This window comes from Anolis carolinensis, chromosome 6 (genome assembly GCF_035594765.1).
Source record: "Anolis carolinensis isolate JA03-04 chromosome 6, rAnoCar3.1.pri, whole genome shotgun sequence".
NCBI classification, from domain to species: Eukaryota; Metazoa; Chordata; class Lepidosauria; order Squamata; family Dactyloidae; genus Anolis; species Anolis carolinensis.
In genome coordinates this window covers 41,447,021-41,473,699 of record NC_085846.1, presented here as the reverse complement: position 1 = coordinate 41,473,699, position 26,679 = coordinate 41,447,021, and the positions used below count along the sequence as shown (strand labels likewise).

At 41.2% G+C, this 26,679-nt stretch overlaps 1 protein-coding gene across 2 annotated transcripts in view; it reads left to right on the top strand.

The window, feature by feature from the left end:
* limd2 (LIM domain containing 2) overlaps positions 1–26,679 on the top strand; it is a 38,489-nt gene that overhangs the window by 9,296 nt on the left and 2,514 nt on the right. The window contains exons 1-4 of one of the 2 annotated variants that reach the window (XM_003222379.4): positions 16,598–16,770; positions 17,503–17,641; positions 20,956–21,000; positions 26,140–26,279. In XM_003222379.4, coding sequence (XP_003222427.1) covers positions 17,600–17,641; positions 20,956–21,000; positions 26,140–26,279 — 227 coding nt within the window. In that variant the 5' untranslated portion in view covers positions 16,598–16,770; positions 17,503–17,599. Of the gene's footprint in view, positions 1–16,597; positions 16,771–17,502; positions 17,642–20,955; positions 21,001–26,139; positions 26,280–26,679 lie in introns of those variants that run through there. The other variant, XM_062957484.1, reaches the window with a different exon arrangement.

The following is a 26,679-nucleotide window of genomic DNA, read 5'->3' as shown; positions in this document are numbered from 1 at the left end:
GGTCTTATTTTTCGGGGATGTCTTATTTTCAGGGAAACAGGGTAGGGGTATTCTGACCCACATTTTCAAAGAAGGTGGCTGCCAGTCTGCTGGATGTATTGAATCTGATAGAGATAACACTTGTTGTTGTGTCTTCAAGTCACTTATGAATTATGGCAACCCTATTATGTATTTTTCTTGGCAAGATTTGTTCAGAGAAGGGTTGTCTTTGCCTTCTGCAGAGGTTGAGAGAATGTGATTTGCCCAAGGTCACACAATGTGTTTCAGTGGTCAAAGGGGATTCAAATCCTGGCTTCCAGAGCCATAATTCAATACTCAATCCACTTACTGTTCATAAGCACAGTCTTTTTTAGTTAGAAGGAAAGTAGGAGAATGGGAAAGAAAAGCTCATGAAAACAAAAAATTACAGCCACTCAAGAGTTAAAATTTCAGGCAGGTCACTAAGGCCCGGATAATCCACATTGTCTGCTTTGAACTGTGCTATATGAGTCTACACTGCCATATAATTCAGTTCAAAGCAAATCATCTGGATATTATATGGCAGTGTATAGGGGCCTGTGAATGCTGACATAATTTGGGTTTAATGTTTTGGGCCAGAATGTATTTTGGTAATGAGCTGCTCATAATGAAGTCATGATGAGGTTCTGATGATTTTTTTTAAAGATTTCCCTATCTGTGAAATTGAAGAGCCACCTGATGCAGGTCTATTCAGTGGCATTGCATAGCCAAGAAATATCACTATGGCCACCCAGCTGTATAAAATCCACATTGAACTGGATTATGTGGACTCAGATAATCCACTTCAAAGCAGATATTATGGATAATCTGCCTTGATATTATGGGATATACAGCTTTGTACCACAGTTTTTGTTACTGGGTTACAAATGTCATTTCCTAATTGATTCTATCATAAAAAAATAGGAAAAATTCATTAAACTGCCCAAAACTTTGTTTTTGTTAGACTTCCTGCTGCACATTTTGCTATGGTTTTTCAATGATTATCTCACAGAGTTTCAACTAGTTCAACATAGTTTGTGGCAACCACAAAAATGAAGTTTCTAGAGTATAACAACTACTTTCAAAGTAAGCACCACACAATTAAACAGGAAATAACACTTTCAAGGCAGGAACAGAAAATTTTTCAAATTTTGTTGCATCTACAGTAGAGTCTCACTTATCCAACATAAACGGGCCGGCAGAATGTTGGATAAGCGAATATGTTGGATAATAAGGAGGGATTAAGGAAAAGCCTATTAAACATCAAATTAGGTTATGATTTTACAAATTAAGCACCCAAACATCATGTTATACAACAAATTTGACAGAAAAAGTAGTTCAATACGCAGTAATGCTATGTAGTAATTACTGTATTTACGAATTTAGCACCAAAATATCACAATGTATTGAAAACATTGACTACAAAAATGGCTTGGATAATCCAGAGGCTTGGATAAGCGAGTGTTGGATAAGTGAGACTCTACTGTATTATCATTCCTATTACAGCTCCGAAATGGACTCTAATCTGTGCTCTGTCAGATTTTTCTTATGTTTTTCATGACCTGTGCTCCAACCACCATTCCACCTCTACTCCTCAGGAAAATAAGTCACCAGGTGCGGGCATGAATTCATGTTCTCTCCACATCCCACAAAATTGTCACCAGGCGTGAGCATGAATTCACGTTCCTTGCCTAGTCTCTCCATGCCTCACAACCTCTGAGGATGCCTGCCATAGATGTGGGCGAAACGTCAGGAGAGAATACTTCTGGAACATGGCCACACAGCCCGAAAGACATACAACAACCCTGCAATTCATGTTCTCTCCACATCCCACAAACCAAAAGAGCATTAACATAAGTACAAATCATGCCAATGGAAACTCATCTTTCAGGAATCTCATATTGATGACAGACCATCTAACAACCCGCCCCCCCCCCCTTTCTATGGAAAGAATACCAGTGTTACGGGGATTTTTTTAATGTTTTGTGGTGATGGATATTGAATAATATAAAAATAATGAAATCTTCAACTACATGCATTAAGGCAGTCATGATTTCCTTCTGAATGGTATCTAAAACGATCTCAGTGTTGATTTCTAATCTAGAATATGTTTCTCATCCAGGGAGTTTCCAATCTAGGGATACACTGGCCGAGCCCAGATTGAGGCATGAATCCACTGAGACAAATAAGAACTGTAGCAAGGAAGACAGGATCTTTATAATCTCTAGAATGCATTGCAAACTTCCGTTCCGCCTCATCATGTTTTCACATGGGAAATCTAGCCAAATCTGTGACCTCTTCAGCACATATGGGCATTCTGTGGATTACAGGCAATATGCAACCTCTGGAAGCCTTCAGTATAGCTCAGTTGTGGATACATGTTCCTTCCTACAAATCCTGCCTCCTGCCGTTCTTCTTTGTGATTTGTTTCTCATTCCCGGAGCTCAGGGTAGTTTACAAAAGTTAAAAGAAATACAATTAGAAACCGTCATTGTACAAAAGTTAAACTATAATTAAACAATTAATGGAACTGAAAGCAATTCACAGCAGTTGAAAAACCCTGCCACAGTGCTGTGTTTCAGTCCCCTTCCATGCACCTGTCAGTCATGGGAGGTGAGCTGGAAGCGCATGGGAACACGTCTCTCCCTATAGATTTAGGACTTTGCCTAGCCCTCCAAACAGCTGCTTAATGGGTTGAGCAGAGTGTGATTTACAGGGGCACTCGGGGTGTGGGAAAGGTCACTCCTGCAGGCGTCCTCCCCAGCATGCGCTTTCACCTCTCAGCATCTTCCTGTGGCTGAAGGGAGCATCAGAAAAAGCAGAACAGGCTGAGTTAAGGCGGAGAGCCTTGTGGGGCTTGGGCTTTTGGGGAGATGAGAGGGGAGTCTAGGAGAGATTCAGGATGGAAAGCTCCTATTGCTTAAAAGGTATTGGGCAGCTCCTCTATCCTAGTCCCTGAATTTTGTAATAGATTTTCTCTCCTAAGTAAAAATAAAATGGAAGAAACAAAGGGAAATCTCAAAGGAGGCAATACAAATTGAAGCCAAAAAGCTTTGGAATTCCTGTAAATATCCATGACTGTGGGTGCATCTACACTGTAGAAGAGAGTTTTCCAGACTGTGTATCAGGGACATATTAGTGTGCAGGGGCGGCCCTAGGTAATTTCACCTTGTAAGCGAACCTAGTGGCCACGCCCCCCCCGGAAATTGCGCCCCCACCCCCAAGGCCCCGCACATACCTCCTTCGTCTTCGGTGGTGGGGGCGGGGGCGGCGAGGACCATCACCTCCCTCCGAGGTGAAGGCCTCATCTGAGGCCTAGCTCTTCTCGTGAGTCCTCGCGAGTCCTCGCGAGAAGAGCTAGGTCTCAGATGAGGCCTTCCACGTTTGCCGAGGAGGGAGGTGGCAGTGGGGACCATCGCTTTGCTCCTCGGCGAAGGCCTCAACTTTTGCCGAGGAGGGAGGCGATGGTCCCCGCCGCCTCCCTCCTCGGTGAACGCGGAAGGCCTCATCTGAGGCCTAGCTGTTCGTTTAGTTAAAGTGGTGTTGAGGCTCAGAAAGTTTTTTTTTTTCCTTGTTATTTCTGAGGAACAAAGGCTGTTTTCTTAAAAAGTTTTCCTTTGCACCTGGGCCTCATGCCAAAAAGATAGTGGGAAAATCTTGGCAACAGTTCAAGGTAAAAACTCCCTGTTATTCTTGTTAAAACTCAGGCGAAATGCCCAGAGAAAGATAATGGAATTCCAGTGGACAGCCAAGGTCAATGAAAGCCGCTGTAAAAATGTCCTTGCAAGGACTTGTGAGACCTCGTGAGAAGAGCTAGGCCTCAGATTAGGCCTTCCGCATTCGCCGAGGAGAGAGGCGGCGGCGGCGGGGACCATCGCCTCCCTCCTCAGAGAAGGCCTCAACTGAGGAGGCCTAGCTCTCCTCAACTGAGGCCTAGCTGAGAAGAGCTAGGCCTCAGTTGAGGCCTTCGCTGAGGAAGGAGATGATGGTCCCCACCGCCGCTGCCGCCTCCCTCCTCGGTAAATTTACACGGGAGCGCTGTTGAGGCCTCGACAGCACCCCCTCTTGACGTGCGCCCAACCACGTTGGACCGGGCCTGTTAGTGTGTCGGCTGCAGTGTGTAGGTGTATCGCACAAATCTGGATCTTTAATTTTGGTTAGCCATGCTCACCAGGCTAAGCTTTAATTTTATTGCGGTCTAAATTCCATATCACGATCAAGAACACATTGTATCAGTGTTTTAACATATCTGTTCTCTTCTCTTCAAACTATATACAGTAGACTTTCCATACTGTGTGTTGCAACACATTTGTGTGTTGACTGTTGTGTGTAGGTGTGTTGCATGAACACAATGTGAAACCTCTGTGTCTGTGTGAAATCGCATATTTTTAAAAATATCAATGACAGGCTTTCATGAGATAGTGTCCCCATACATTTTGTTAATACAGTAGAGTCTCACTTATCCAACGTTCTGGATTATCCAACGCATTTTTGTAGTCAATGTTTTCAATGCATTGTGATATTTTGGTGCTAAATTCGTAAATGCAGTAATTACTACATAGCATTAATGTGTAATGAACTACTTTTTCTGTCAAATTTGTTGTATAACATGATGTTTTGGTGCTTAATTTGTAAAATCTTAACCTATTTTGATGTTTAATAGGCTTTTTCTTAATCTCTCATTATCCAACACATTCGCTTATCCAACGTTCTGCCGGCCCGTTTATGTTGGATAAGTGAGACTTTACTGTACAATGTATATATATATGTCTCTTATAAGGAGTTGGTTTAATCTCTGGTTTGCTATTAAAACTGAATTACTCTGTCACGAAATGATGCACGTCTAATAAGTGTGTCCCCAACATAAAATGTTTGGAAAGCTCTGCTGTAGAATGAAGCAGTTTAACACAATTTTAACTGCTATGGCTCAATGCCATGGAATCAGGGAATTGATAATTTGTTGAGGCACTAGCACCTCTTTGCAAAGAAAGCAAAATACCTTGTAAAGCTGCAACTGTAACTATTCAATTGCATTGAGTCATGTGGTGTCAAAACTGCATTCATTCTACAGTGCAGATGCACCCCTAGTCTGCAGCAGTTACTTCTTCTGGAAGTACAGATAAACCTCCCTTGCTTAGTTTTCCAATATGCCTCCCGACCTCTGGGGATGCTTGCCATAGATGTGGGCGAAACGTCAGGAGAGAATGCTTCTGTAACATGGCCATGCTGCCTGGAAAATGCACAACAACACACCTCATTTCATTCATTCTTGGCATGGAGCCCCCAAATGCTGTCGACTATTGCATGTTCTTATGGGGGGCACAATGATTGTCGTAGGAGATATTTGTGTAAAGCCATCATGCATAGGATTGTTTGTGTTCCTATGGGATAGAAGAGATGCCCTGAAATGAAGCAACATGTCTGTCTTGGGCTCAATTGAAACATAATGATATGGTTGGAAATGTCACGTTTTCAGAAATCCTGAAACTTGGGGGTTTTTTGGGGAGAGGGGAGAGAAAAACAATTTTTAAAGAAAAAAAATGTACCCTTTACAAATTAAAAGTGATTTGCAGGATTTTTTTGAAGGCAACACTGGTGGAATCATTCTAGGAGTTGAGTGTGACGTCTGGATCAATACGTATATGAATCTTTAACATTTAATTCACTTCAAAAATTCTCGGGGAAAAGACTTTGTAAAAATGAAATATTTTTTCTCTGATTTTCCCTTTCTGAACATTCACATCTTTAGATATGGGCTTGAGAGATAGGTAGACATGTGAAGATATCTCTAGGTGCCCTGAATTTCAGATGCTTTAGTAGCTAAAGTTTTGAGATAGATTGCTCTGAGACAACAAGATAGGAAATGGAGGCAGAGAGATGGTCAGAGAGACGGTGCTTTTGCTTCAGCTGAACTTCCATATATGGCATTTTTCCTGTTAAAAGTATTCATTTTATAAATGAATCTCTTATATTGTGTGAGTATTATGAGTCACTGCACAAAGTCCTTCTCAGACTGCATCAAGAGGATTATCCATTCCAAAGGCCAGGAAGTGAGTCCAGGCAAGACCTTATTTGGTGTCCTTACGTGAATATTACAGATCAGAAAAAGCTAGAATGCAAATCCGGTAAAAGGTGCATTTGACAAGGAGCTAAGGCTGAAAGAATGAGTATTGAGAAAAGTAGATGAAAGGAATATGCAGACAGATTCCATCCACTCAGATGAACAGCTTGACCAGCTCAGGCTGGGAGCCATAGCTTTGATCTTGGCTCAGTAACAAGGAAAACATCCGAAATGTGCAAGTATGTAGCTCAGTAATGAATAAACCTGCATGAATAAACCCCTCTAAGGGATAGGGAGGGCATTTCTACCATGCTTGAAGCTCCCTTGACCCATAAAAGGTCAAAATGACACTTTGCAGCAGCAGCAGCAGCAACAACAACTATTATTATTATTATTATTATTATTATTATTATTATTATTATTATTATTATATACAAAACAAGATTAGTACACAGAAAACGAGATCACTATGGCTTTTATATTGGATTACACCTCGGACACTTCCTAAGTATTATTTATTTATTTATTTACAGCATTTATATTCCGCCCTTCTCACCCCGAAGGGGACTCAGGGCGGATCACATTACACATATAGGCAAACATTCAATGCCTTTTAACATAGAACAAAGACAAGACAAACATAGGCTCCGAGCGGGCCTTGAACTCATGACCTCCTGGTCAGAGTGATTCATTGCAGCTGGTTTCAGCTGGCTTGCTCTCCCACCTGCGCCACAGCCCGGGCACAGTATCTAGGACTATGTGATGTATTGGAGAATAATGTGTGTAGATCTGAGTAGGGTGGCCTTTTGCAGCTGACAGATGGTGATTTTGTGAGCACCAATTGTTTTCAAGTGTGGCCAAGGTCTTTAGGCATTGCACCCAGTGTGCCGATCACCACTGGGACCACCTTTACTGACTTGTGCTAGAGTTTTTGCAGTTTGATCTTTAAATCCTCATATCGTGTAAGCTTTTTCAGTTGCTTCTTGTCAATCCTGCTATCACCTAGAATTGCAACATCAACTATCCATACTTTATTTTTTTCCACAATTGTGAGGTCAGGAGTATTGTGCTCTAAAACTCTGTCAGTCTGAATTCGGAAATCCCAGAGTAGTTTTATGTGTTCATTTTCTGTAACATTCTCAAGCTTGTGATCCTGCCAGTTTTTGTCACAGGCAGATGGTATTTATGGCACAAGTTCCAATGGATCACCTGAGCAATGCCACTTCTGTAGTTGTTTGGCTTCCAATTGCCCTACAGGCCGATGCCCTGTTTGCCCAGCAGTGGGTCCTGGTTCCTGTAGCCCACTTGTCGACGGGTGCCCAGGAGAAACACTTGCCACAGTCCTTATTATCCTGGGTAATGACCGAGTCAGTATAAACTTCTTTAGGGTTTGTTTTTCCATATTTAAATAGGTTGGGTGCATTTAGTTCTACTTCTCAGTTGAGACCACTCTGGCTTGGTTGGACCTACTAGTAGTTTACACTACCTCCAGCACCGCTCTCAGCATTATAGAAGCAGTTAATGCCCCCCCCCCCCCCCCGCCAACGACAAGGCGGCACCTAATGGGGGATGACATTATTATTATTACTATTATTATTATTGTCATCATCATCATCAACATGCCAATAGGTATTACTACTCTGTTAGGAGGGTGCAAGGAAGTCGTAACTTGCCTAATGCCAGATGCTGGGGAACAGCAGTGGAGAAGAGCATACAATCCATCACCTTTATTACCCTTTATGTGAGATCGCAAAGGCATTTGCTGACTGTTATTGAGAGCAACATGCTGTTCTTAGGAAAGGAAGAGTTTGAATGCTATTTCTAGTAAAAGGTGTATGTGTGTGGAAACCAGAGGAAACAGCAGAGTCTTCTTAGTTTCCGATCCTCTTTGCATTATCTTTTCTCTTTTCCAACACACCCTTTCTTCTGTCAGATAGAAGCAACATATTTTTCCTTTTTAAGAGCATAATGAGATGCTTTCTTCTCTTCCCTTTGTGAGGCAAATCATCTCTTTTCTTATTCCCAATCCATTTATCTTGTGCATCTTTATTGGAACTGAGGCACTTTTATTTAACTTCATGAGTCCTTTTAGAAATAATAGGTGTGTGTGTATGTGTGTGCTATTTAGGGAGCCAAAATGGTCAGCCCTGATGTTAACAGCCCAAATCTCATTGCATTGTTCTTCAAATGCACTTTTTTGGCCTTATAACTTGAGGGCAGTGTGATAAGACATGATACAGATCTCAAGAGGTACCAAATTTCACTAATGATAAGAAAAGAGCTTTTTTCCTTTGCTTAGCTTTACCTAACCTCTGCATTTCTCTTGTTCCCCCCAGAAAACCCCATCAAACATTATCAAGGGGCAACACTGTGTTAGAAGCAGTTGTAGCTTAATTACTCAAGAGCTGTTTTCATTAAGGGTTGTTGTTAGTATGTTTGTTGTTAGTATGTTGTGGTAATCTCTGAGCGGTTAGACTCAATTTAACCCTCTCTGATAGGGAATTTATTATTATGCATCTCACCAAACGATCATCTTCCCGCCACGTCTGGATAGCCTCCTCCCCGGCTCCTTCTGGTGGCCCGCCTTCTTGCAGCACTTTTAGTTGTGCTGGTTTGAGCATGGTTTCCAGTCTTCTTTTCCAGTTCAGGTAGTTCTCTCCATTATCCTGCAGCTTGGGTAGGCTCCAAGAGGTTTCTTTGTTTTGCTCCATCCTTTCAATTTCCAAAAAAAGATTAAAAATCTCCAAAAAATCAAAATATTTGGAATAATCCAGAAGAATAAAAAAAAATTAAAAATCTTGAAATTAAGTCTCAAATCTTTTGAGAACTTTCCTCTGCTCCTTATTTCAATTCAATCCTTTTAAAAAAACAGGCTATTTCCCTTTTGCTCAGCTCGCAGTGTCTGGGCCCGTAACCCTTTGTTGTGGTAATCTCTGAGCGGTTAGACTCAATTTAACCCTCTCTGGGGGAGATTCCACCAAAATCAGCAGAGTAGCAAAAACAAAGCTTTCAAATGCAACAGTTACTTACACTGGCGAGCAAGAGAAGCCTTTTTAGGATTGCAATGGACTGCAGAGTCTCAATAAAAGTTCAAAAAGTATTTATTCAGGTAAAAGGAACTCCATTGTAGATAGAAAGCCTTGGGAGCTGTCTAGATTACTATAGACTGGATTCTAAGGAAAAATAAGAAAGGAAAAATAACAAACATCTACATAGTTACATCTTGCCAGGAGAGATGGCAGGATGATGCTTGTTAGTTTGAAGAACAAAGGGAGAAGAGAGAGAACCAAAATGGTTCCAACCTCATGGTCCAGTTTATTGGGGCCATAAAAGACACTCAGACCAATTGGAAGTTAGTGTCCCTAAAGATTCACATTTCTACCAACTTCAAAGTAAGGGACGTGACGTAAACAGGATAGAGTGAAACACAGTAAAGCCTGTCTAGGCATGCTTTGGAAACAGGGAAAGGATTCCCTCAATCTAACTCTATCATCTATCTAACTACATTTGGACTTGAGTAGTCCAGGATGATTTCCCAACAGTTAGTACGTTATCTTTACATTTCTAAAATGCCATTTTAGGAAATGTTGTAGGAGCCACAGTTTTGTCCACACAGCAAAAACAAAACAACCCACAAGATCCCATTTTCCTGTGATAATGGGGGTTTTCCTCACAACCTCTGAGGATGCCTGCCATAGATGTGGGCGAAACGTCAGGAGAGAATACTTCTGGAACATGGCCATACAGTCTGGAAAACATACAACAACCCTGTGATCCTGGCCATGAAAGCCTTTGACAACACATTGACGCCTATTGCTTCTGCCTTGGTTGTGTTTGCTCTTACCTATTTATGGACAAGAGTATGCCAAGGGGACTTTTTGTCCACATGTATCACCTAATGCAGAATGTAGACACCAGGACCCTTACATGCAATATCATTGTTTCTATCTGATTAAGGAGCTTAAGAAATCATTTGGATTTAAAACTGTTGGATCTAGGTTTAGGCACAAGCAACTAGACTGGTGAAAGTGAATTTCACCATCCCTCCGTCCTGCAGAATGGAGATCTGGTGAACCCTTCTATGCAACATAGGGGATAGCAGGACATTTCTGAATGGGATGAATGGTGGTTCTGTTCCTGAACTTTCTCTTGAGGCACCTTTAATGAGCAGAGTCTTTCTGTAGACCAGTGGTTCCCAAACTTATTTGGCCTGCCGCCCCCTTTCAAGGAAAAATATTACGCAGCGCCCATGGAAAAGGGGGCGTGGCTTAGAGGGATGGGCGTGGCTCCTGCTCAAGAGGGCGGGGCTGAGCCTCTCCCCTAGTCCAAGATGCAGGGCTGGGAGGGGGAGGGGGAAGTGGGCGGGGCCACAAATGGGCAGCCAGGGCTGGAATGGGCGGAGTTATGAGCTCTGAGGCAGGGCTGAGCCTCTATCCCTGTCCTGTGGCGCTTGTCAGGACACAGGGGGAGGGGCTAGAGGAGGGGGGAGCTTCTTCCCAAGTGCCTTATGGGGCTAAACCTCTATACCCTGCCCACGTGTTCTAACAAGTGACTTAGAAGAGGTATACAGAGGCTCAGCCCTGTCTTGCGCTCTTGGGAAGAGGCCCTGCCCCTACCCCCAGCCCCGCCCTTTAGTCCTAAAAGGCCTCTCAGGAGAGGTATAGAGGCTCAGCCCTGTCTTGGGCTCTTGGAAGGAGGCCCCGCCCCCTTCCCTAGCTCCACCCTCTGTGTCCCAACAAGCACCTCAGGAGAGATATAGAATCTCAGCCCTGTCTCGGGCTCTTGGGAAGAAGCCACGCCCACTCCTCTAGCTCCGCCCCCGTGTCCTAGCAGGTGCCTCAGGTGCTGAGCCCTGTCTCTGGCACTTGGGAAGAGGCCCTGCCCCCATGTTCTAATAGGCCATCACCGCCCCCCTGGATTGCTCCAGCCCCCACCAGGGGGCGGTGGCGCCCACTTTGGGAATCACTGCTGTAGACTAATTACTAGTGTTGTGCTTTTGTATGGAATTGCTGTTTGTTTTGTGTAGTTTCATTTGTGTCATCTCATTTTAGTATTTGGTTCCTGCTGACAAAAATGGGCTGCCTATACAACACAAATTTTCATCTGGCTAACGAAAAACACAATTTTTTTTGTACCATTGGTGGCTATGGGAGGGCTTCCAAGGCTTATCCCACCCCCCAGTGTTTGGACTAGAGGGGTGAAAATCACCACACACTGAGGACATTATGATCCCTTTAAGCGTACCAACTTTTAAAACTGTTGGATCTTCCCCAGAGTACTATCGTTATTAATATTATTATTATTAATACCCATTGGCACCCATCAGATGTAATGCGGAGGCTTTCCTCTCCCAGGCTCAGCTTAGATTCCCACAGTAGCTAGCTATCATTCTTAACATATATATCTTATTAGCACCCATTGAAACACATCAGCTGTAATGGGAAAGCAGCCCTCTGTCAGCACTTGCTTATTGTTATGGGACAGAAACTAAAGGAAAACGAAAGCAAGCATGATGACTGTGCGGCTTTCATTTTCGTGTCGCCTCTCGTTTCTTACAAAAATGTCATCATTCGTTTTGTGTAGATGAATGGTTGAAACAAAACGGTAGCACGAAGGAAAAAAAGTAAAAAAAATTCGTGCACATCTCTACTAATTAATGCTATATAGCTTGGCATGAACAAGGTGACATCACTCAGACTGGAAATAATTCACTACACCAATATGATAATTGACAGTTAAACTATTTCAGGTATCTTGAGATAGCTGTTGGGATAACATGAATATTTAACAGATGGAGTTGAGAGAGCCCTTGGTGGCGCAGTGGATTAAACCCTTGCACTGGCAGGACTGCTGACTTGAAGGTTGGGTTGCTGATCTGAAGGTTGCCGGTTCAAATTCAACCTGGGGAGAGAGCAGATGAGCTCCCTCTATCAGCTCCAGCCCCATGCGGGGACACAAGAGAAACCTCCCACAAGGATAGTAAAAACATCAAAAACATCTGGGCGTTCCCTGGGCAACGTCCTTGCAGACAGCCGGTTCTTTCACACCAGAAGCGACTTGCAGTTTCTCAAGTCGCTCCTGACACACACACACACACACACACAGGCTGTAGAAGGGGCCAGTGTACAAGGCAGTGTAGAAGGGGCCTAAGTCTCAAGGATGGGGAAAATGCAGCCCATTAATGACCTGTAGTCCCCAAGACTGTTTTGTAGCCTAAGCGGTTAAAATTACTGTATTTCATTGCATAATGGTTGCCATCGCATAGAAGTTGCACCCCTATTTTTGCTCTTCCTTGCATAATAGTCGCACCCTGTCCCCTGCCCCTTGGAGATATGGGGCTTCTCTTGGTGGACTATTACATGGTAAAATACAGTATTGGGGGCAAAAATTGTTTCTTCCTCTCTAATATACATTGAAGCATTTTACCTAATGGAATGAACAGGAACCGAAAGTTATTTACAGGTCACTGCTTGTTATACAAATGACCGCTCCAGATGGCCAGATAACGGAGGCAAAAATGGCAAAATACCCCAATGCATCTCAGTGAATGCTTGGCTGCATTTTGAAACAAAAAGTTTGGATGTTTTGTGCGAGAAGTGTGGGTGGTGTAACCTTCTAGGCTCCAAATGTCACCCCTCATTGTCTTAGAAGAACAAATTGGAAACTGGGCTGGACTGTGGCCCCACTGATGCTCCCATATAATGCAGTTTTATCCTATATGGCAGTGCAGATGGGGCCTATGCCTCAAGGCAGAGCTGAGGAACAAATATGGAAAGAAGTGGGGGAAGCTGATCATGGCCCTTATTCAGTCACATTCCTTTTTTACAAGGCAGAGGAAAACTTACCCCTGTTTTCAATTCAGTCCTGTGCCTTTGAACAAAGCCTGGGCTGTGTCCAGCTCAGTAGGTGGTGCTGGATCATTTCCATGTGGGGACTTCCAATAAAATGAATGGAAAAACCAATATAGTAATTTCCTCTTTGGCCACATAGCTAAGACCAAAAATGTCTGTGTAATTTGGGGCCCAACTACACATTCTAGTAGCAGATCTGTCTTTAAATGTATACCTCTTTCCAAATTCATTCCTAGTTCTTCAGGCCTGCCATAATTATTATAAACCGAGGCATCCAATTTGAAGGGCAATGTTAGGGATGTCCAACATCTCTTTGTACTTAGTGATAACACTATGTAACACGATTTTTGTTCCTGGATTATAAATGCCATTTCGTAATTGGTTCTGTCATAAAAACATGGGAAAAGTTTATTAAGCTGTAACAAGTTTGTTTTTTGCTATAGTTTTTCAATGAATATCTCATAAGAGTGTCAACCAATTCAACATAGTTTGTGGCAGCCACAAAAACTAAGTTTCTGGAGTATAGCAACTTTCAAAGTCAGTACTGCACAATTAGACAGGAAATAACACTTTCAAATCAGGAATAGGAATTTTTTTCAAACTTTGTTACATAGTGTAATGCATCTTTCAATGTTTTTATAAGATTGTTATGATAAGATCATACTTTTGTCAAAAAATTCACAAAAACCCGACAGGAAACTACAGTTCATCATTTATTTGAGAGAGAGAGAAAGAGAGAGAAAGAGAAAGTGAGAGAGAAATGAATATTGCTTCACTTGATATGTATTGATACGTATCTTCCTATGTATGCTAAATAGAATTACTGGTATGTTTATCAGCTAAATAGAATCATATTTCAATGCAATGTTGTCAATTTAACAGAAGCCAGACAGTTTCAGTTTTGGTCAATAAATCCATTTTCTTTGGTGTATTTTAAAAGTTAATGAAGACAGCCCTTACAGATAATATATGTAAGGCTGGTTTTGTCAACATGGTGCATATTTTCACATAATTAACTGAACAGATTACATAATCTGTTTTGTAACATTACATTAATTACTGTAATATTAAATCCTTTTCTTACAGTACCACAACATATAAGAATGTGGATATTTTTGTTACCTAGGATGTATATCTGCATGCACAAACGGTCGTATAGGAAGTTGCTGTAGATATTTTGGTGTATAGAAGTGGTGGAGGGAGATAATGATGGTAATAATAACAAAAGGCCAATACTCAAGGGAGAGTAATATACAATTTATAACTAAAAACACACAAAACCATTTAAACACACACAGATTAAACACCCATAGACTCACAAAATCATAGAATAATGGAGTTGGAGGAGACCTCATGGGCCATCTAGTCCAACCCTCACCATACATGAAAAGCATAAGCATAAAAATTTACAGCACAGACAATGATACAGTAAAATCATCCTTACATAAACATTAAAATTCATGGTTGTGTATGCCAGGTGTGCATACATGGAGCGCTTTTACCTTCCTGCTGGAGTGGTACCTATTAATCTACTCACATTTGCATGTTTTCGAACTGCTAGGTTGGCAGAAGCTGGAGCTAACAGCGGGAGCTCCCCCAGCTCCCCAGATTCGAACTGCCAACCTTTCAGTCAGAAAGTTCAGCAGCTCCAGGGGCTTCCACTGATATATTGCATTCATCTAAATCAACAGGATAACCCTGAGTTTCATTACTAACTAGGTAGTACCTTGAATATCATTACTATTTGTGAAAGGGGATATTGTTATTTTTGTTTGGTGTTTTGCTTTAAAACTTAAATGTATTAAAACGAAAATAACTAGAATAATAACACCTTAAAGAGAAAAAAAAGAAAGAAAAGTCATCAGCAAGGTTTTTAGGGTCCCTCTCCTGAATGATATTATGTTAAACAAGACTAGCATGTAGTAATGTGGAATTGACTTATGGTAGGCCATAGTGTAATTTTAGACAAGTAGAAAATTGTTATTTCAGAATTAAAACAGAAACTTTTCTTTGATCACTAATGGGATTTTATGTGTGGAATGGAGTGGTATATTAAGCCTATTTTACACTTTATTTTCTAGTGTTATCGGGAAGAGATGCTAAGGAATAATTTGGGAAGAGGGCAAGTTAGAGGTGGAATTACACCGATCATTTGATGTGGTTCGAAGCTTGATTCCAACTGTGGTTGACAGACAATAAACTCCCACAAGAGCATGCAAATGAAAGCCCTTACAATGCATCAGTGCTCTAAGATTTGTGTAATCACCACCCAGGCCTCAAACTTGCTTCAGGATTTCCTATGTAATCATCTGCACAGAGGAACTTTGAAACTGCATTAAGTGATCAGTGTTGATTGGGTCTTTGACACTACAAAATTATTGCACCCACATTTCACTTCAACTGCCATGATTGCATCCTGTAGAATCTGTTACGGATTGATGATAAGTGGAAGCTGTTACTTGTGCCTGTGATCCAGAGTCACCCGCAGAACAATAACATGCCACTCAGATTTGCAGATCAAAAATACAGGAACTTTACTGATTCCATAAAAAACAGTAGTGTTTACAATGGTCCCTCTGATCACTTACAGAAGTCCACAGTCACAAATAGTCCTTTCTCAGTCCACAAATCTGCTTCAGAGAAGAATACAGTCCTGGTTCTTCTCCCTCTTTTCTCAGCAGCAAACAGGCCTCAAAATAGCAAGGCCTCTCTGAGTACACAGCTCTCTCTCCAGCCGTACTCAGTTATTTATTTATTTATTTATTTGCAGCATTTATATTCCGCCCTTCTCACCCCGAAGGGGACTCATACACATATAGGCAAACATTCAATGCCTTTAACATAGAACAAAGACAAGACAAACATAGGCTCCGAGTGGGCCTCAAACTCATGACCTCCTGGTTAGAGTGATTCATTGCAGCTGGTTGCAACTGGCTGCTCTCCAGCCTGCGCCACAGCCCGGGCCCGCTCGGAACACTTGTCCAAACTGAACACTTGTCCAAACTGGTTCTGCAGCAGCAGAACAGAAACAGTATCAAATCAATCTCCAGGTCTTTGCAGGCTCAACCAATCGGCTTCATGCACTTCATTTTCCAATTACAGCACAGTGCCTTTGTAAACCATGACAGAATCCTGGGATTCTATAGTGTGGCGAGACACTAAAAGGTTCTCTGGCAGAAAATTGAGCCTTAAACTGCCAATCCCAGGAAATTTTACAAGAGCATCTAAAGTGGGATCATAGTGCTGCAATTTTGTAGTGTCAAAGGACATGGTTCTCTAGATATTGTTGGAATGCAATGCCTAGCATAGCCAACAACGAGGGATGTTACCAAGCAACATCTGGCAAGCCACCAGCCTGCCACTGTACACAGAGAGAGTATGTGAACCTTGAGAGTATGTGTCCTTCATTTGGAGCATGGATTGGTCCTCTGAAAGAACCTCGCCACCCTGTCTCTTCTGTTTTGAGAAGTACAGTACCTGGCACCCTGCCTACGCTCAAGAAAGCTTTAAATTCAAGCGGCAGCATTAATGGAGCTTGCTCTGGGTCCCTTTTGTTGAGGATGTTGGCGTTGTTGTCAAATGGCAGAAGGTTTCGCTCAGCCCTCAGTCTTGCCCATCTGGTATCTAACCTGAGCATGTTGACCTTGTCATGGCTGGCTGTGTGAAGCCTGGGCCTCCAGTAGAGTCTGCAGGAAATAACAAGCCAACCACAGAAGGGAGCGGAAATGAATCAGAGCCATTTCTCAAGCGGCCTGAAAGCCTTCCAGAGCAGGAGCCAAAACTCTGTTGTAAGAGCTCAGGTGGTAGAGAAAGGAGGCCTTGGTGCATCTCCCATTTCTGAAGGCTGGAGCATCTTAGCAGGTATGAGAGCGGACTATGTCCATACCTGGGATGACCAAGTGAACAGGACAACGTCTTGTAGCAATGAAAGTACAGGCAACATTGAGGCTAGGTAGGATTAGAAATGAGGGGAAGTTTTTCTTGGTCTGTAACTGGTCAAATTTGCGTTTCCCAAACTTAGATGTGCATTGCAACAGTCCGAGAGCTTGTATACTTCTCCAAATCTTGTGCTGTAACTCTTGGTTCCAAAATGTCTGTAAAAATAAGCACATTAAGGGAAACGGAGGCAGAGCAAAGTGCTAATTTTCATAAAGTTTCGGGAACTGCAAGTTGGTATGAACATTGGATTGGAGGAACTTGAAACTGAATGCATGCAAAATTATCATGACTGAAAATAGAGTGCTTTTTTCATCCCTAGGTAGGATGCTTCAGCAAGACGTTTACTGGAACCAGGAAAGAGATAGTTGTAGAGATATGAAGTTTTATCATCCCATTTTGTCGAAGAAGAAGATAGATACACAAGAAACAGTATCTGGGAAAATGCACTTTTTAAATGTGGTAATGAAGTACAGGGTGCTCTCATGCTTTTTTCATTATTGATGGTCTTATGGGATCCTTAAAGGATTAAATAAATTCTGTTTATATAGATTACATTTGAGGACTGCTAGATGAATATAAGCATTATCTGTGTGAAAATACCAAGCTAAGTTTTAGACCTGTGAACCAGAAAACTATTTCCTTTTTTCTCCGCAGGTATCAAGAGGGGCCAATTTAAGCTATACCAACAAAGAAGAATTAGCAGGTTGAAAGGACTGAAGCAACAAACGTGTGTGTGGGAGAACGCAAAGCTATGTTCCAAGCCAAGGGGCCAGCCAGTGCAACCTCTACTAATGTACGTATTTGAAATTAAACATTCAAATTGAAGGGGTTTGCTGCTTCTCCTTAAAGTAGGTTGGGAAAGAGTTAATGAATATCTTAATTACTTGAATTATATAACTTACAGATGGAAGGCCATCTTAGTCCCCCTTTACACTGTCATGAAATCCAGATTATTTGCTCTGAACTGGATTATATGGCAGTGTAGACTCATATAATTAGTTCCAAGAAAAAAATGTGGATTATCTGTTTTGATAATCTGGATTATATGGCAGTGTAGAAGGCCTCGGTCTATTGCAGCCAAATCAAGAAAAAAATCCTGTGGCACTTTAAGGACTAACAGATATGTGATGGTTGTTGTGTGTTTTCCAAGTTGTATTTATACCTCACAACCTCTGAGGATGCCTGCCATAGATGTGGGCGAAACATCAGGAGAGAATACTTCTGGAACATGGCCACACAGCCCGGAAGACACACAACAACCCTGTGATTCCGGCCATGAAAGCCTTCGACAACAAATATGTGATGGCTTTAGCTTTTCTGTCTTAGAATTCACTTAGCTGATGCATGAAATGTTATCTGTGGTTAATTAAATGTATATGTTTGCCAGTCTTGATCAACATTTTGAGCATGCTCAGTCTTCCATTTTAAATGCAGTTAAATCATAATATGACTCTAGTGCAGAGATTTCCAAACATTTCATGTTGGTGACATATGCACATTTTTGGACATGCATCATTTTGCGACACAGTAATTCAAATTCGCTAGCAAACTGAAGGGGAAACCAACTCCTTATAAGATACAGACATATATACATTGTAACAGCAACATGTATGGGAACACAACATACCTCATCAAAACTTATTTATAGGTTTAGAAATACAGTATATGACTTATTTTTTCCACATAGACTCTGGTTTTTTGTTACATTTGCGCAACAAACCTACACACTGCAACTGATACACTGCTGTGTCATGACACACAGTTTGGGAAGCTCTGCTCTAGTAGTTTGTTTCAGCTCTACGCTGTACTGAAGCTATACACAGTTTGAGCATTGGACTGTGGTTTGAGCTTTGCACTATAGACTGGAGACTAGAGTTTGGATCCGCGACCAGCCTTGGAAATCTACTGGATGGCCTTGGACAAGTCACACTTTCTGCAGTGGCGCAATGGATTAAACCCTTGTGCTGCTGGATTGCTGACCTGAAGGTTGGCAATTCTAATCTGCGGGATGAGGTGAGTTCCTGCTGTTAGTCCTAGCTCCTGCCAACCTAGCAGTTTGAAAATATGTAGATGTGAGTAGATCAATAGGTACCACCTCAGCAGGAAGACAAAAAGACGCTCCATACAGACATGCCGGCCACATAACCAGGAGGTGTCTACAGACAACGCAGGCTCCTTGGCTTGGAAACGGAGATGAGCACCTCCCCCAGAGCAGGAGATGAGCACCGCCTCCAGAAGCCAGAAAATAAGGAGAAGAAGCCCTTGTCTTTGTCTGTGTATTTGTGTTTCATTGTATTTCATTGTAACAAGGCATTGAATGTTTGCCTGTGACTGTTTATTATATGCTGTAATCTGCACTGAGTCCCTTTGGGGAGAAGGGTGGAATAATAATAATAATAATAATAATAATAATAATAATAATAATAATAATAATAATAATTTGCCTTAGAAGAAGGCACTGGCAATCCACCTCTGAACTTTGCCATGGAAACCTCACGATAGATTCTTCTAAGGGTGGCCATAAATCAGAAATGACTTGAAAACACATAACAATCCTGAAAGGGTGGTGAATTAAACAGTGAGGCCAAATGGCCATTAAATGCTAAACATATGATATGGGATAATTCAGTTAAAACTTACATGCCAAAAAATTCCATAATGCACACGAACATTTGTAGTGAGATAGAAATAGAAAACGGCTGTCTCAATTCAACTTCACACAGACTGAATTAAACTATTTTGATAGCATGAATTTCTATGGTATCTGTCTACGTATATATAAAACAGTAGGTTAAAGCCTGATTTAGTTGACCTTAGAATGTACCAAGTGAAATCAATACAGTATAAACTAGACATTTTATGTGCCTGGGCTAAGCCTTGACTAATTTTGGATGAAACCAAATTGTTTCCTGCCCTGTCACATATTTTATTCAAGTTGTCAATGCTAGGCTGGTTGTCTTGCCACTCAATATTGTTGAAAATTGGCATTACACTTTTTTCCACTTGTCTAAACTATGAGTTGTCCCGAGCTGTATCCTTTGCATTTCATGTCCAAGTAAGCTCAGCGTGTTTATAATTGTTACAAATGAACAAAAACACTTTGCCAGCCCTGATAAATAAACATTTTGAGCATGCCCACTTTGCATTCTAAATGCATTAAAGTGATTGCATTACTGTGACTCTAGGAAGTTTGTTCCTGCTGTACTGATGCTAAAACACAGTTACTCAAGAACGAGGAATGTTTCTCAGGAATGTGGAAAATGTAAAATGTATCTAAAAGGTTGAAAAAAATTAATAAGATAAGCATGTATGAACTATGTGCCCAGCCAATATCTGACTATAAAATGCATTTCAATGTTAGAAGAAAAGGAGGCTGCGGTGAGCCTAGGTGCTCATGCAAGGCCTATTTGCTAGGTCTAGTGGGTAAAGTATGGCCCATAGGCCACATGTGGCTTTTGGGTCTCATTTTTCAGGCTCCACCAGTTATCCAACCCTTTAAAATATTTTTTTTGTAATTTTTGAACCCTGAAATTGGGCCTCAAGATCCAGCCGTCGCTTCATGCCGTTTGGACAGAAACGACAGAATAGAACAGACAGAAAGGAGGTATTTGGTCTCAAAGTCCAGTTTCGGTGCCTTGGAGGTTGAGTTCGGATTCAGTCATGGGGATGCTGCTGCTCCATTCTCTGACAAAGAGCCATCAGGACTTCCTCCTTCCACCTTCCTTTTGGTCACCACATTTCTGATCTTGTTCTTTATGGTGTCGTAAAATACCTCCCCTGCTAATTAGCGGTACCTACTTTTTCTACTTACAGCTTTAAGCTGTTTCGAACTGCTTAGGTAAACAGTGAGCTGGGCTTGACGGTCAAGTGCTCACCCTGACCAGACTTCGAACTGGCCACCTCTCGGTTGGTAGATCTTATTACTGCTGGTTATTTACAAGCTGTGCTAAAGCCCAGCCCTTAATGTTCCATTTCCATGTTTTGTTGCATCAATGTTCAATGTTTGCTTTCCTTTTCTTGGGGAAGGGCACATTCAATTGCCATGAAGAAACAAATATGAACATTAGTTCTCATTTTTCTTCTTATTCCCTTTTTTTTCCCTTTTAGGAGGCAAAGAGCAACTCAGGGGCATCCACTGTGCAGAGATCCAAGGTATTTTGTCTTCCAATTTTTGTTCTTTCTGGCACGACCTATTTCTCCTAAATACAGTAGTTTCTCACTTATCCAAGACTCGCTTATCCAAGGTTCTGGATTATCCAAGGAGTTTTTGTAGTCAATGTTTTCAATAAATCGTGATATTTTGGTGCTAAATTAGTAAATACAGTAATTACAACATAACATTACTGCCTATTGAACTACTTCTTCTGTCAAATTTGTTGTATAACATTATGTTTTGGTGCTTAATTTGTAAAATCATAAACTAATTTGATGTTTAATAGGCTTTTCCTTAATCCCTCCTTATTATCCAAGATATTCACTTATCCAAGCTTCTGCTGGCCTGTTTAGCTTGGATAAGTGAGACTCTACTGTATGAGTGCAAGTAACGTACATTATCTAAAGATGGGGGTTTCAGTGTTCTGTTGCTGTATCACGGTTTTTGTTCACAGAGAGGTAATAAAAAGGAGGCTTCTTAATCTCTCAATAACACTGACTAATCAGACAAATCTGATCAACAGAGATGTATAAGCAGGGCTTAATATAAGCCAGAGCATAGCACCAAGATTGTATTTCATTGGGTAGGTTCAGCTACAGATATAGTGGTCCTATGGAAAATCAGGTGGAACGAAGGGATTCAATAGGACATGGTAATTCTCCAGTACAAATTCTATAGAATAGATAGCAAAGGGCATGTTAAGGTTACATGGCCCTGCATCTTTGAAAATGGCAAAGAAACCGGTAGAAAATTTACCTGCAAAGTCAAGCAGAAACATATATTAAATATTTATTCTCTGTCAGTAATTGGGTTTAATGATAAAGTAACATTCTTCTTTTTTCCTTCTTGTCTGTTATTGCCTTTGAATTCCCTTCCGTGATAACGGAATTAAGGAAATATTAAAAGCATTTGGAATTTAATAACTATGCACACCAGCTACACATGCCTGAGTATGTTCCTGGGATGAGAAAAAAATCATGGAGGCAGATAATGGTGGTAGTATTGTTTATAGTATGTGACATGACCCATTTCTTTGGCTGGAAAATGCATTTTAACAGTTTTTCTAGGGACTCCAAATGACTTTGTTTCTTGAAATAGGACTGATTATAGATTAGTGACTGATTAAACAGAAGGAAGCCAATTAACAGTTTTCATTGGCGGGAGGTAATCTGAGCTGTTTAACCTAGTTGTTCATAAACAATGTACTATTAAAATGAGCATCAATATTGCAATGTATGTGGATGCACCAAATCATTCAGAATATTGAAAACCAATGTGGATGGCAACAAATTATAAAAAGGATCTTTTCTGTCTGTGTCTGTAGGTACCAAATAGCAGAGACAGCTCTAAGTGATGTACCTACATAAAAACAAAAAAACGACAGCACCCCCATTTCACATCTAAACTGATGAATCTGAGGCCCCTTCTACTCTGCCATATAAAATCCAGATTTATTTGCTTTGAACTGGAGTATATGGCAGTGTAGAAGGGGCCAGAATAAACAGCAAATAATCAGGGAAGAACTTGGGATTTGTGACGATGTTGTTGTGTGCCTTCAAGTCCTTTCTTGCAGATACAAGATCTAAAATAAGTGGGGCATCTCTGACAGAATAAATTCCATGGTAGGGTTCATATAGAAAGTGTTAACCATGGCACTATCCTACTCAACTGCTCTTGCCTACAGTTCTGACTTCCTCTTCTCAAAATTGATGTTATACATCTGGAAGGGGTGTTGAATGGGACAACATGATCTGGGGGTTACTAACAGTCTCTATGAGTCCATGCTCAGACATTTGTCTTTTTATGTTAGAAAGATGACAACTAAGGAGAAAGTATGTATTCTGCCACAAAAGTGGATAGGTAAAGAGAAATTCTATGCTGCTGGAAACCAATGAAAATGTTAGTAGTCATGGAAAGGCCCTTGTTGATAGCATCACAAATATTCCATAAGATGTTGCAAAGGCTACTGGCTTGGATGTCTTGGAATATTTGCCTCACCCTCCCTGAAATCTTTCCTTGGCCCACAAATTTCTAGCACTGCAGAGAGTGAGATTTTTTTTTCACGTCAGGAGTGACTTGAGCAACTGCAAGTCGCTTTTGGTGTGAGAGAATTGGCCGTCTGCAAGGATGTTGCCCAGGGGACCTCCGGATGTTTTGATGTTTTTACCATCCTTGTGGGAGGCTTTTGTCATGTCCTCTCATGTCATCTCTCATGATATATTGAAGACTGTTTACACACAGAACTCTTCTGTGCTTATCATACCACATTTACTGGGGTTAGAAGAACAAGATCCTTGTGAAAATGAAGAACCACAAATAAAAATGTTATATTTTTTTAGCTGAGAGAGCATCTCTCTAGGAATTTCTAGGTCTTCCAGCATGACTCTAGGTCAACTTGTGCTGGAAAATGACCACAAAGTCACACTGGAGGATCTTGATCAAGGTTGTCAAATTCATTCTCATTGAGGGCTACATCAGGCTTAGGGTTTCCTTTAAGGGGCCACTGAATCCATGGACAGAGAATCCGTGGATACAGAGGGCCAGCTATAATTTTTTTACATACTGGCCAGTTCTACTTAGTTTTTATCCAATTTGGGTTTCCAGATGTTATTGAACAACAACTCTCATCACTTTTGATTATTCACCGTGTGGACTGGGGATCATGGAAATTGCAACCCAACAGCACTTTTGGTTCTGAGGTTTGGGAAAGGTTCAAGGACATTTGACAGTCAGAGATCATATCCATAAGCTCCATAAGATCCATCTTTCCAGATGTTACTGTATCCGAACTCCCATCTGCTCTAGTAGGAATGCTGGAGTTGTAGTCCAGCACCTAGAGGGCCACATAAAATGACATGGTGGGCTGGATTTGGCCCATGGGCCTTGACTTTGACACATGTGATCTATATATTTCTAGAGGGAACATTTTAAATTAAATCTGTGAACAATGAATGCAAAAGTCTGAACTGCAAATATGGAAGGTACTTGCTTTGCTCACCTTTGGATCGCTTTCACACAGCTGAATAAAATCCCACATTTTCTGCTTTCAACTGGAATATATGGCAATGTGGAATCAGATAACCCGGCTCAAAGCAGATATTGTGGGATTTTCTGCCTTGATATTCTGGGTTATATGGCTGTGTGGAAGGGCTCTTGGACAGAGTAATGCCACATGTTGAGTGGCAATAATATAGTGAGGGGAGAAAGGACATTGCCTTCAAATTGAAGCTTGGAGAAATAGCTTATTTTAGACTACACTTCAAGAAAACCTTGGCCAGGATGACCACTGCCTAGCCGGCTTCTGTTTTGCTACTGTTTTAACCAGCCTATTTGGCTAGATGGATATTTTTGTTCTTCTTGGGTTCTATAATCTCATTTTATTCATCTCCTAGGCAGCTCATTGTTTTGAAATATATTAGAGAATTCTCCACTTTTGTGATCTGTGTCCTAGACAAATTCCTTCTGTAAAGGTTATTTGAGCCATACAACACTTTTTGCCTGAGCATTAGTCCTTTGCCCCCTTGTAGGAAACAAGAAATTCTATCAGATTCAGCATTTGTGGAATTTATTAGGTCAATTCAAATCCTTTTGATCATGCATCAAAGCAGGGGAAATGGTTATTGATTATTTCACTGTTCTTTAGAATTTCGAATGCACTTTATAGTACGTAAATTCCTTTACATCTTGTACCTTAGTTGCTGACTTGGCCTAATCTTTAAATGTTTTTCATCTATTTATAGTTCTCTTCTAAGTAAATAGCTCTATACCTTCAGGTCATATTTCTGTATCCTGTTGTTTGTGTAATTTTGTTTATGGATCTTCAAAGAACAGCTGTCATATGGATGTGACAGTAACCGCAGCAAAATAGTTCCGCTCCAGGGACACACTCAGCGACTTCTGTGATCTTTCCTCCATTTACTCTTTCAAACTCAGCTTGGGGCCACAGGAAGCATGGGGAGAGAAAATGCTTTCCACTGCCCTCTTAAGATCACTAAATCATCCTCTCCAAGGGCTAAACTAGGCAAAACATGAACATAGATGCCTTCCATGTTTTCTCTTAACATTTTGGCAAAAATAATAACAAATGGAAGACTTCAGGACTGGGAGAATCCCAAACAGAGAAGGGAGAGATGCGGAAGTCTTAAATGAAAACCATTGATCCCTTTTCTGTGCAACAGCCTCAATGAAAATCACCTCCCTTCAGATTGTTTTTCCCAAGACAGTGTTTTTGCTGTCACAGGTTACCTCTGTATTATGAACATTTTTTTTACCTTCTATGGGAGAAACAATCATATAACTCTATATCAGCTAATCTTAAAAAAAGTAGCACTATATTGACAAAGTAGAAAGAACCAAAACAGCTTAAATGGCAGAATCTAAATGAGTATGGAGCCTACCATACTCTACCTTTGCTGTTTCAGTGTGCATTCATGTATTATTATGAACCAGCCATATTTGGGTTATCATTTAACTGTTGTGATCCAGAAAGCAAATTGGTTAAAACATTCCTTCCTGATGAACACAAAGCATTTCTCTCTTTTCTCTATGTAATAGTGATTGTGTCTGTTATGTAGCCTTCAGGTTTTTGCAAATTAGTTTTTTTTTTTTGCCTTTACCTTCCTCCAAGGCTGAGAAAGTGTGACTTGCTCCAAGCCACCCAGTGGTTTGCCATGGCTGATATTCAATACCTGTTTTCCAGAGTTGTAGTTCAATGCTGAAATCACCACACCATGCTGGTTCTCTCTGTACTTTACATCCCACGGTTATAGGTTTAGGTCATTTGCTGTGCGCTGCCACCGAGATGTCTGTTTTCAGTAAAAAGTTTACTGAATTAAGACTTTTCAGAGTGAATTTCTTCACTTTGGCGTAGCCACGTCCCATATATGTGTTTGAGCATAGGAGTTAGCACAAAAGCAGTTTAAGTCTTTCTTAATAAAATGAAGCCACTCGCTATAGCTATACGTTAAGCCACTCAATATGTGATCTCGTTCCCTAGCCTTTGCAGTTGTGTGACAATGGCAGATAAAGAAGTTAATTGTTATAGGAGAAGCTTGTGTACTATCTATATGTCAACAGTGTATAATATGTAGAATTGTTGTTTCTGAATCGTCACCTCTGTTGTATTTTGCTGTTGTCAGTCTTTCAGCTTGAAAGCTCAAGTGAAGGAGACCTGCAGCGCCTGCCAGAAAACTGTCTATCCCATGGAGCGCCTGGTGGCTGATAAATTTGTCTTCCATAATTCCTGCTTTTGCTGCAAGCACTGCCGCACCAAGCTAAGGTGAGATAAAAGGTTTACAGTGGGAGGCAGAGGAGTGGGGGGGAAGATGAGGGGACATGTTGGGATAGGGCATTAGATACCCATTTCCCCATTTAGGGATAGGCATAAGGTGACCTTCCAGCAGTTCTTGGACAGCAGCTCCCAATTTTTCATCATTGGCTATGCTAGCTAGGATGGATGAATGCTGTAGTTGAGAAATGTCTGAGGACTATGCTTTAGCCATCCCTACCCTAGATAGTTTTTCTCTGATCTTGATAGCAGGTATACCAGTGCTTATGAATGGCATGAACAATATGCCATAGTGTTGTTATTATTTCATGGATCCTGCATTGTGCACTGAGCGAGTCTCAAAGGACTGTCCAAAAATGTGGGATTGAGATGGAGGGAAACAGCGTGTTTC